General features: G+C 41.6%; 1 protein-coding gene across 3 annotated transcripts in view; it reads right to left on the bottom strand.

Annotated features, from left to right (window-relative positions):
- bcar1 (BCAR1 scaffold protein, Cas family member) overlaps positions 1-12215 on the bottom strand; it is a 116577-nt gene that overhangs the window by 21620 nt on the left and 82742 nt on the right. For all 3 annotated transcript variants that reach the window (XM_049483358.1, XM_022679719.2, XM_022679718.2), the window contains one exon: positions 9252-9932. In XM_049483358.1, coding sequence (XP_049339315.1) covers positions 9252-9932 — 681 coding nt within the window. The remainder of the gene's footprint in view (positions 1-9251; positions 9933-12215) is intronic.

Here is a 12215-nt window from a genome sequence, read left to right as displayed (position 1 = left end):
CTCAGATACTGGGCTAGTTTAAGCTTGTGACGGGCGGGTTTAGACTGACTTTGGACTTTGGATTTTTTACGGGACCTGACAATCCTAGCTGCAATTGTGGAAATGTGGGATTTAAACATGGAGAATATGTTTAAATGTATAATGAACTGATGTACAGTGAGTACAACTGTTGTCTTGTCCCCTGTCTAGTGTGTTTACATTTAGTGGAGGCATGGAGAGCGAGCCCATTACCCCTCCATCACACATTAATAATGCGTCAATAATGAAATTCCCAGTCTACAATATTTACAGTGTAATTGTTGCAGTCCTGGACGTAAAGAAAAGGTAAAAAGACGTCTGTAGAAAAGAGGAGAATAGAAGAGAAGAAGGGTAAGGCTAACTGCTGCCTGCAGCCTCTGCTGCTCCATCAGTGTGCAATGATGTGGGGACAATGAGAATATCACTCTTGGGGAAAAACACATGAGGCAGCAGAGAGCAATGAGGCCCGGGAACACTGGCTCTGTCTCAGTGCTGCAGCCACACTAAAGCCCAGAGGAGCTCTGAGTCTGCATTATCACACAAACAACAGCAAAACAATCAGGAGCTTTCTGTTCATTAAGACTTATTTGAGGGATCTGAGGGGGGTGGGGGAGAAGAACTGCACTAAATTCAGGGCACGTCCTTAGTTCATTAAGAACGTGTGTAGCTGAAGGGAGGGGAGGGAGGGGAAACTACAGCACACAGGAGCGTGCAGTAAGATCTGTGCTAGTGTGTACAGACCTGCCTGCAACCATCACTTATGGTATATGACGCTTGCTGTCAGTTTGTTACATTAATGAGTTCCTGCAACCAGTGGCCCTGTCTTTTCTCCAGTGTGCTAGAGACTTGAACTCACATTTGCGGGCAATGTCGCAAAGCCAGACCTGAGTTCTCAAAATTGCATTGCAAAAAGTATTGCAATCATTTCTTTGACAATAATTTTTTTTTTTTCAAACTTTTTCCATTTTCTCCCCAATTTACACGGCCAATTTCCCCAACCCACTCATTAGGACTCTATCACTAGTAATGCCCCAACACACCATTAGGACAAAGACTAAAACATGCCTCCTCCGATACATGTGAAGTCAGCCACCGATTCTTTTCGAGCTGTTGTTGATACAGCATTACCGAGCAGCATCACAGCGCGCTCTGAGGAAAGCGCAGCGACTCGGTTCCGATACACCAGCTCACAGACGCCCTGTGCTGTGGACATCACCCTAGGAGTGATGTGGGGAGAGAGCGCCATCTTCCCACCCGGAGGGAGCAGAGCCAATTTTGCTCCCTCTGAGTGCCGGATGCTTGATGGCAAAGTTGCATGGGGCAGCGCTCATAGTGGCAGCGCTTTAGACCGCTGGACCACTCGGCGCCTCGACGATACATTTTGTACTTTATTACTATTAATATACTATTTCACAATTTACATGAGCACAGTGGCAGTACTGATATGCACCAAACAAACATACACACAAACTGCATATGCATGTGATTATTATCATAGCTTCCTGGATGAGTTTTGGATGTATACCTTCAGCTCCAAGGTACTGTAAAACAGCCTTGCCAGTGAAAGGTCAAACACACGCTCATTCTTTCTCTGCTCACGCTCCTCATCCCTCTCTCTCTTTTCTCCCAATAAGACCCGGTCCTGCAGATAAGCCCTCACACTGCTCCCCTCCTCCCTCCAGTGCAGGTGAGCCTCTGCTAACTCTCCAGGGATTATACATTTACTTTCTGAGCAGGCTGCACAGCACACCAACGGCAGAATCTTAATCAAGCCTTATTCTCTTCATCTCTCTCTCTCTTCTTCTCTGCCTCCCTCGCTCTCTCTCTGCCTCTCTGTCCCTCACTGTAAAGCCAGGCTCTCTTATCGGCATATTCTGCAAAGCTAAAACAGGCCCATCAGAGGCAGGAGGCGATAAGCAGGCTGAATTCTGTCTTCTGCCCATCCGAGAAGGGACAGCTTCAAACACCTACTGCCCCAAACACCCTCACGGCAATGCACCTCAAAAACAAGGCGAGAACTTACAATTAATAAATTAGTAAAGATACTAAATGGCTTTAGCAAACTTTTAGAGCAAAAAAACACATTTATGAAATGTATGAAATCCGTTTGCTCTAATTTAACCAAGACATGTTTGGTGTTTGGAAGATGTGGAAGTGTTTGGATGACCACTGGAGATGCTCTTATCCAGTCATCTAGCCACGGCTGATGGTTTATTCAGGTAAACTGAGTAAACCTTATGTTTGCCAAACTTTCCATCCCTCCGGTTCAGCACTAGAGACAGGTTTAGCAGCCACAGCTCATGTGTGCACTCACTCATTATAATGCTTGAGAATTCTTAAAAAGATTAGGTGCTCCACATGCCCCTGTGACTCCCTGACAACTCCCTTCCCCTGGCACTCACTGCCGGTTTTAAGCTCTGAACTCATTCCCCTCCACTTCAGCTCTCTCTTTCTTTCTTTCTTTCTCTCTCTCTCTCTCTCTTTCCACCTGTTATGGCTTTATTTGCTCAAATAGGTCAATGTGCAAACAGAGCTGTTATTGCCACATCCCCTCTGGTTAACATGTAACTAGGTGACTGGGAAGAGTGTTGGCGTCATGAGGATATAGAGGAAATTCTACCCATGGAGTTTAAGTCAAGGAGGTAGAGAAAGAAGGATAAGAATGACTTCATGTTCTATTGTATGTTCTAAAGGCTTTAAAAATGAAAAGGCAAAAGAATGTTCTGCTTTACTCAAGCTTTTGATAAACATTATTTATTATAACTACTGATATTTCTATGCTGGGTGACTGTACTGTTTATTTTCGCTGGACCCCCAAGTGAGTCAACCAAGAATAGTCAATGTCCATAACTGACAGACCCCCTATTGTTAAAACACACATTCACAAGAGCTTCAAGCGACGTCCCGCGGTGCAGGAGGCGCCATTTTGGTGACCACCAATATCAACACTAACATTTGTTTCTGTGGTTCCAACAATTGCAGAGTACAAAGGGGACTTGTGTTTACAATAAATAAGTGGCTGCCATATGATCGCCTCTTCTTTAGTGTAAACACTAGTCCAATAGTGTAGCTTTACAGGAGAAGACAAAACAAACTTCTTACGATTTTGAATAAAAGTCAATATCAAAATCAATTTACGATAACCCACAATTTTTCAGACATTACCCAGAGGAGCTCTATATGTGAATACAAGTGTCTGTATCAGCTGTACGGGACATTCATTAGATTTTATTCCTGCCAGACTCCAAGTTTAAAGTTTTGATCATGTCCAATGAGCCCATGTATGACCAGAGCAGGTCATTTTCTGGAGAATTCACGCAGTGCATCATATCGTGCCCTGTGCACATACTACACAAGTGCCACCCCTTGCCTAAACCACATAGAACATTTCCTGTACAAGAAATGTAAAAAAAAAAAACAGCTTTACATAGATATGAGTCCAAGTCTCTTATGAGTAAGCACTACACTAATAGTAACAACAGGGGCAAGGTAATGGTGAAAACTATGTCAGGGAAAAACTCCCTCAGACTAAGAAGAAGAAACCTTAGGAGAAACCCATCCTCCTCTGGACCCAGACAGCACAAAAAACAACAAAATAAAAACAACTGTACAGAGAGATAAAATGTAGCTCTAGCTAATGTAGAACATTTCTGGACTACTGTAAAAATATAAAAATAAAATATGTTGTGATGTTGAAGCATTTGTAATGATCCAGTCATCATAATTCAAAATAAAGAACCACCACTTTCAGATTACATTTATGTAAAAAATGTGGAAAAAGACTAAGATAGAGATACAAAACTTTTGCAGTGACTATATCTAGCTCATTTTTGACAAACATACATGTTGCCCATTGTCTACCTAATGGAAAATGCACCATGTTTAATCCAACAAGTCTTTATCTTGCCACTTAACATAAGCCCATTAGCTTATCTGAATAAACAGCCTCTGTTATTAAAACCTACTGAAAATATTTGAATTAGCATCTTGTGTTCTGTTTGTTGTTGCCTTTTCCTTTCTTGTAGTTTCTTTGATTTTACATCATTACAATCACACCAGCTAAACATAGTCAGAATGCACAACTGTGTACATGACTAGCATATAGTTTCCAGCATAGAGGTTTTAGGCTAATAATTAGCTTGCACTTCATGCAATCTTTTTGTAGTGTGTTTGTTTTTCCATCTTAGAGGTCTTAGGGTCTTAGAGGTTGTTTTTTTAGGCCTAGCCATGAGGGACAAACCAACAGAGAGAAAGAACTCAAGAGGAGGAGAGTTGAAAGAAGAAGTTAAAGAAGAAAGGGAAAAAAAGAAGAATGAACAGTTGTGGAAAGAAGAAACTGCGGCCTGTCAGAGGAGTGTGCTGGAGCTTTGCTTGTCGCGTGCCGCCACACCCCGTATGAAATCTTCTTTGATCTGACACTAGTTCCAGTTGCTCCGGCTGCCACGGCCTTGTCTTAGCACAATTAGACCCCCACATCCAGTCATCCTGACCCCAACTGCAGCCTGAGAGGCCACCCGCTGCCTGGGCACAGCTGAGCTGAGTCTAGACCCCACCCCGCCCTGTTTTACCCTTTCATCCTCAAAAAGGGGCTCTTGAGTGCCCAGCGAGGCATTACAAACAAGTGCATAAGCCACAAACACAGCCAGAAAGAGTGCTCGTTTAAGTGCTTTTAGAAATGAAACTAAATTCATGCAGATTTTCATTTTTATCAAGAACTGGAATATCAAGGCATTTGGTTTGATCCTCCTCGGAATGTGTGTGTGCTCGTGCATGTGTTGTGTGTGATTATGTCCATCATCCTCTCTCTCAGCATGTACTCCTTATCTTGTAATGAGAAAGTGGCAGGGGTAAGAGGTGGGGGGTGGAGTGTTTCTCCAGAAGGACAACTTTAGAGGACATTCACTGAGTAAATTTCAGCAGTGATGGATTTAAGACCTTCTAGCAAGCGAAGGAACAGGGATATAAACAGTTCAGTCAGAATATAATGACTACTTTTTCTTGTTTCTACAACCACTGACCATTTTTTAGCTCTACTGACCATAAAGGAACACTTTTAGTTTCATAATGACAGATTGTGATAGATATATTTATCTGCATTCTTTATTGTCATTGTCCTTCTTTCACCCTGTTCTACAATGGTCAGGACCCCACAGGACCACCAGAGAGCAGGGACTGCTGAGTTGTGACACCACTGAGTAGTGGTGGCACCGACATAGTGGTGGTGTATGAGGTGTAGGTGTGTGTTGTGCTGGTATGAGTGGATCAGACACGGCAGTAGACATGTATTTACAAAATGAATACAAAAAAACTGTATGTTTTGTCATATCGTCAAGTATAACTTAAAAATATTATATAAAAATATTGTGGTTTTATTTAGGGCCATATCGTCCACCCCTACTGTGTGCTTCATAATGCTAGAACAGAGAAACCCAAGAAACTCCAACTAGTAAAACTATGTTTAATCTTGTTAATATCTACGGTGTGAAACAGGGTATTTGCAAAAGCTAAAGCTTGGAAACTGACAGAAGATTCTGGAAGCCTCTTGGAGCAGGGCGTAGGCTGGACGGAGGTGCAGACATTGTGTAAGCAGTAAACTGTGAGCTGTACCATGACGCTAGAGCCCTGAGGACCGCCAGCATTGATCTGCCCTCCCCTCCTCCACCCTGTCCAAACCCTGGCCTTGACTACTGATCAATGAGACACGGCTCAGCTCCTATCTCTCTCTCCCTCGCTGTCTGTTCAAAGCCAGGCTTTCCACAGCCCCCTGTGCTGACACGTGCATGTGTCTCTTCCTTCATTTTCCCAATCGATCGTGTGTTTGGGAGAAGTTCAGAAGAGTCCAGTCTTTTACACAAGACTCCTCTGGGTACGGGCATGGGCTAAATTAGTCCAAGAAAATGCTCCCTCAACTGCAGGAAAACCTTAATCTGTGACTCTAACATCTTTTAACCAAACATCAAGGATCAGTTCAGTTCAGTTTAATACATTTTGTTAGATATCTTACAATGTAGTACTTAGAATGTCACACATCGATAAATGTAGACCCTGTGTTAAGTCTTGATAACCTTGTTTGTAGATTTGATTACCAGGAGTTGGTTTAGAGCATCAGACAGGACTGCTGCCTCTTATTTGGCAGATCATTTGGCTTGCCAATGAGCAATATGTGTATTTGTTTCAAATAATTGCAATGCAATACACACTATTAAGGTAAAATGAAAACCTTAAGCTGTAAGCTGTGTATATGAATATGAACTACCTCAGGGAGCAGTAGATGGATTATAAGTACAGAAAACTGCTCCCACAGGCATTTTTCTCATTAACATACCATGTGTAAATGACACAAACCCTTAGCTGCCTTCCTAATCCCATTAATTTCATCCCTTAGCCCTACCACCTACCCCTCTATAGCCTTACGACACCTAGGGGAAGAGTGTCGTGATTCTTGTTAGACTGGAGGGGTAGGGGAAGTAAACTCTAAAAGCTCATTTCATTTCCCCATCACAGAGGAATTAAGGAACGGACAATAATAATTCATTTCTGTACCACCTGCCCCCTTTTGGAAGACAAATGATGCCTTAAAGTTAACTAGTAGCTTGGTTGCGCTCCACTGCTATATATCTGTATCGGGTACTTGAAGGGTTGTCCCTGTTCTTAGGGGGAGGATTTCACGCCTTACCCTCCTGGGGAAGGATTACTCCTGAAAACAAGGGGTTGGGATACAAAACAGAAATGGGATTGGGCCTAAGTTTACCTGAATCCCTCCCTTTTCAATGCTGATGTTTTAATAGTGAGGCAATAAAAAGAAAGTATTTGGCAGCTTATGAGCCCAACAATCAAATCAAATCAAATAAAATTTATTTGTATAGCGCTTTTTATTGATGTTGATCACAAAGCAGCTTTACAGAAATGTGATAAGAGCACAAATAATTAGGCAAAACATTAAACCTAAAATATTCAGAATACAAAACCCCCAGTGAGCATGGAGGCAAGCAAAAACTCCCTCAGAGCTGGAGGAGAAAGAAACATTGGGAGGACCAAGATTCACATATAAGCGGGGGCCATCCTACCACTGATCAAAGAGCTTTTAAATATATTTTAAGAAGTATTTACACATCCACATAAGTTTTAAACTGGTTTAAAATGGTTATTGACTTAAATAATGGCATAAATATCGTCTTCTTATTTATTTAATATTTTTGTCACTGACAGCCAGTACATACCAGGCAAGACTAAAGTAATGAATAACAGGACTATTGAATAGACTGGATATATATTCTTAAGTTAACACTCTTACTCATTAGGTAATATTATTATTATTTTTAAAACTAGTGTCAATTAATAATTAGTAAAGACATTACCTAAACAGTTAACAATGTTTCTGACTGCTGTAAGTACTGCTAATTGATGCTCACCTATTGTAAAGTGTTAAAACAACTTCTATAACATGACACACATCTGACAAAGTGACTTGACCATCTTGTTGTGAGGTGGGGTTAAAATGGCTAGATTTGGTGGGAGTCAGAGGGGACGCAGCTGCACTTGTCCTCTACTCTCCTCCCTCAATCATTTCACTTCATTTCATCCACGCCTGATGAAGCTCCCCTGGCATATGGCACAGCGTCCCTGACTACAGTACGCCGTACGAGTCCCAGAGGAGCAGGCAGGTCCAAATGCAAATCCCTCACTCATCCTTCATCCTTCATCCTTCCCTCTATCCACGGTCACTACTACTACACTCTTCTGCATTATTTATTACTGTGTATTTTACTTACTCTACTTCTTTCTCACACCCTTCCTCTCTATCCCTCCATCTTGCACTCTTCCACCCATTCTTTCTTTGTTTTTTCTTTTAGTTTTTCTCTCTCTCTGGCCACACTCTTCCTGCCTTCCTGGTTATCTTTGCTTTCATCAGCACTGCCGTAAGCACTGTGGGGGATTGTTTATTTCTGCCTAAAAGAGGGAGCATATCAGAGGACTGGATGCAAGAGGAATGCAATAACAAGCTTTATCTCTGGTATGAATCTGCTAAAAAATGATACACACACTCTTTGAGCAATTTATTAGGAACACTTTGTCCTATAATAGCTTGAATTCTTTGTGACATTCCAGATTACAAAAGATTTAACAAAACAGCACCATTCCTCTGAGATTCTGGTCCATGTTGCCATGGTTGCGTCATTGTCATGGCCAAGAAACTAGTCTGAGATGAATAGCCGTTAGAAAATAAATTGTTGGCTTAAAGGAATGTACATGGTTACAAGCTCACAACCAATCCATCTTGTTTTCCTGTTCCTCATCACCTGAGTACTAATTCTACCTGTTTGTATCTATACATATATGTCCATATATGTCCTTATCATTTTGCAAAGTATCGCCAACCTTGTCCAATACTGATTGTTTCTAATGTCTAGATTCATCTGTGTTTGATCTCTACTTGTTTTTTAGCTGTCTTTGTATGATAGCTTGGTTCTGGCTTGGTTTTAGACTTTTCTTTTTTTTATCTTTTTTATCAACACTTTTGCATTATTTAATGCTCTTTACTGCTGCTAAATGTTTGGCTAATTTGATAATTGTATGAATTAATACACTTCAATGTGTTTCCAAGTAATGCTACAGGAGTGTATAACTAAATTCCATTTTACTGATTCACACACATAAAAGTTAGATTTAAACATTCTTTTAGACCATGTCTAAGTCTGATACATTAGCCACACTACATCAAAATGCTGAACCACTCAGTGAACCACTAATGGGCAATTAGACAATTATGGAAGGAATTAAACTCTTGGGAGAAAAGGTCACTATAATTATGATTTTCATTAAATTACCATATACTTTAGAATTAATTATTCCAAGCATCTTCCATTAGCTGGCTTCAAAAGATAAACAATAGACTGCTGATTGTGATTTGCTGCACTGACATTTTGTTTCAGATTTCCGTAAGAGCCCATTTATTACACTGTACACTGAATGTGGTTTATGCACCACATTAAATTTCCATACTACCACATGTGTTTAATGTGTTTAAATGAACACATGTGAGAAACAATTTGCCTTAAAATGTTGCAAATGCTTTTGACAGTGTTTATCTTTATGTTTTAAATGAAGTTATCTATTTCTGCAGCCTGTTTTTAGTGTTAAGCCATGAGTTTGTGAGTATTTGTGCCCATGCGTGAGTGCCCACCTGTGTGTGTGCCCATGTGTGTGTGTGTGTGCGTGCAATTTGTTCCTACCTTCCCCAAAGTCTTAGAAGAGTCCCAGCCTCTTTTCTCCATGGAAGGGGGGATCTGGTAAATGTCTTGTTTCTGGTTCAGAGAAGGGGGCACCTGGTACACATCTTGCCCAGGACACGGCCCTCCGGCTGAAGGGGGCACCTGGTAGACATCTTGCCCAGGAGAGCCCATGGAGGGGGGCACCTGGTAGATTTCCTGTCCAGCTGGATGGTACTTGCCGTGGCCTTGTTTCTGTGTGAGGGCAGGGGCTTTGGGCTGGGGCTGTGGGGTCTGGGGGCCTGTGGGAACTTGGTACAGGCTAGAAGGTGTGTTTTTGCTGTGGCTGGGGGGCAGCATGTAGACACCGTCTGGTTTGCCTGGGGTCGGGGGGCTGGTGCAGGTGTAGGCGGGGTGCATGGCTGTGTACTGGGTAGCAGGCGAGGGTTTGGTGTAGGCGCTGGCAGGCAGGCTGGTCTGTGGGGTAGGAGACTGTTGCTGCTGCTGCTGCTTGTCGTACATGCCCACCAGGATCTTGAGGCGATTCCCTGGCACGATGCCCTGGCGCCCGTGCAGCGAGCAGAGCCACCAGCCATCCAGGCCCTGCGTGTCCCGCTCCAGAACTGTCATGATGTCCCCTTTCCGGAAGGACAGTTCATCCGGAGACTCGGCCACATTGTCATACAGGGCCTTGGCCAGCACGTTCTGAAAGAGAAAGAACAGAATTATCAGCAACATTTTAGGATGTTTTTACACCTAGAGTTTGTACCAAGGTTTATTATTTACACTGCATGCACTTGTTTGATTCGATTCAGTTTCAGGACTGCAGTTTAGTGAATGGCTTAAAGGACTTTGTTATGTCCTGTCATCATCACCTATGTGAGCTGCATCTCCATCTACTTGACACTGATTGGTCTGTAGAAGGGAGTGTCCCAAATGTCAGCAAGTTGCTATTTTGGGTGTTATGCTAAATTCTGCCTCCCTGACAGAAAGTATAACAGTTTCCATTCAGGTTCTTTTGATTTATGTTTATAAATAAGGGTGATCTTTAGTTACAGTAAACACAGACTCATTAGCGTAATCTGATGCATCCATATTGATGTGTGACGGGTGTGCATGTAAAGAAGTGTCAGATTTCAGCACAACACCGGCCTTTTCATCTTTTTTCACTGAATGGTTGAAGATAGCCAGCCTCAACTTCCTGTACTTGGTCTAAAAATGCAGACAGATAATCGTAACCATGGTTCAGTTGATACAGACAGAGATCATCTTTTTTGGCCTGAATTCTGATTTGTTGCATCTTTCACACCTTTTATTTGGACTTCGGACCAAACTGAAAAGTCCGAACACCCAGACCAATCCAAATTTGTGTAAAAGCACCCCTAGGGACTCTACTGCATTAAAAATAACTTTACTTTTGAATTTTAACTAAAGAGGCCATAACTTTTGCACGTCACCCTGTGTTTGTGCGTGTCAGTGTGTGTGTCAATAAAAAGTGCTACACTCACATTTACAGTAAATGATCTGGTAGTCCCTGCCCTACACAACAAGGGGTCCATCTGTACCCAGTACTAAAAGAGCCACCCACAAGTGCTGCCAGCCTTTTACACTAAACAAATATTTGCTCTTAGGCCCCTCTTTAGAGCAGCCCCTCCACTATCCCCGGGCAGTAGGGAATGGTAGAGCCTGGCACACACAGCTCTCGTCTTAATGCAACCACTTAATAAGGCCTCGAATAGCCAATGGCGTTCTATTCACAGCCCTCAAGCTAAATGACCACAGCAGAACTAGTTAATTATAAGGAGGTTCCACTTCCAGATTAATGACCAGGTTCTGCATTGTCCAGTTCAGAGTGTAGACTTATTATTACAGAAGAGAAAAGAAAAGCACTCTCTCTCCCTCTCTCTCTCACTCTCTTTTTCTTTTTCTTTCTCGACAGGGCAAATCAGTCCATTCAGCAGTCAGGCATTGTGTAGGAGAGTAGGAATGTAAGGCTCATTTTTGAGAAGAATATATGCACAGGCCCTACATAACCACAGTCACGCAACTAGAGGTGCTGGCAGCTAGGGGTGGGATGTATAGTGGGTATAATCATCTGGATGCAAACAGAATTATCTTGGGAAATTTAGTTCTTTATCTACAATGTTAGCATTGCAACAGGAATTACTGGTGCTCCATTTAATACTTTTGGGATGAGTTGGGAAGGGAGTTGGATATTGCAATCAAATCCTTGCAGCAATGTTTAATCAAAATCAAAATCTGGTAGGAATACTTCTCTGGTTTAACAGGATTTACACTTTTTAATAGCTTCATTTCAGGAGAATCAATAAAGAGCAGGTGTGACTTTCACGGTATTATAACCACACAAAAACATATTGCGATATCACAGTATGATGGTATGTCATAATTACCCTAAAAAATGACAAAAATGAATAACACTGAACAGAAACATGCTGGATCACAGACCAGCATTTTAATAGAGCAATTTCTAAAAGTTACAGTTAATGTTACTTAGAGCGTTCAATCTGTCAAGTTTTCTAGATGTTTTTAGAATGTTTTATTTACATTTTAATCGTTCTGGTAATGTGTCAGTGTTTTAATTTTTAGTTTTTGGAATGTTACTTTTAACATTTTTGTAACATTAGTCTTTGTCTAGATAAGAACATTCTGTGTGAAACATTATAATTACATTGGTATGCAAACCATTATTATGTCCCACAGAACGTTCCTGGAACATTATTTCTGTACTGTTGCAGGCTAAGCTTTCTAAAACCTTCTCAAAACTTTGTTAAACATCTTTAGAACATTCTCTGTTAGCCGGGTTGTTACTACTGCATCCCCATCATATTTGCATGTATATGTATTTCAAGTTTTATGCAATTATAACAGTGGAATCTAATGACACAGTACAACACTGCTATCTAAGTACTCAGGGTTTAAACATAACACTAAATAAACCACTGTCTGCCACTTATCTAGATATGTTAA

The sequence above is a fragment of the Astyanax mexicanus genome, chromosome 9 (assembly GCF_023375975.1).
Source record: "Astyanax mexicanus isolate ESR-SI-001 chromosome 9, AstMex3_surface, whole genome shotgun sequence".
In the NCBI taxonomy this organism is placed as follows: Eukaryota; Metazoa; Chordata; class Actinopteri; order Characiformes; family Acestrorhamphidae; genus Astyanax; species Astyanax mexicanus.
The sequence above is the reverse complement of the archived record's forward strand: the minus strand, read 5'-3'. Positions and strand labels throughout refer to the sequence as shown.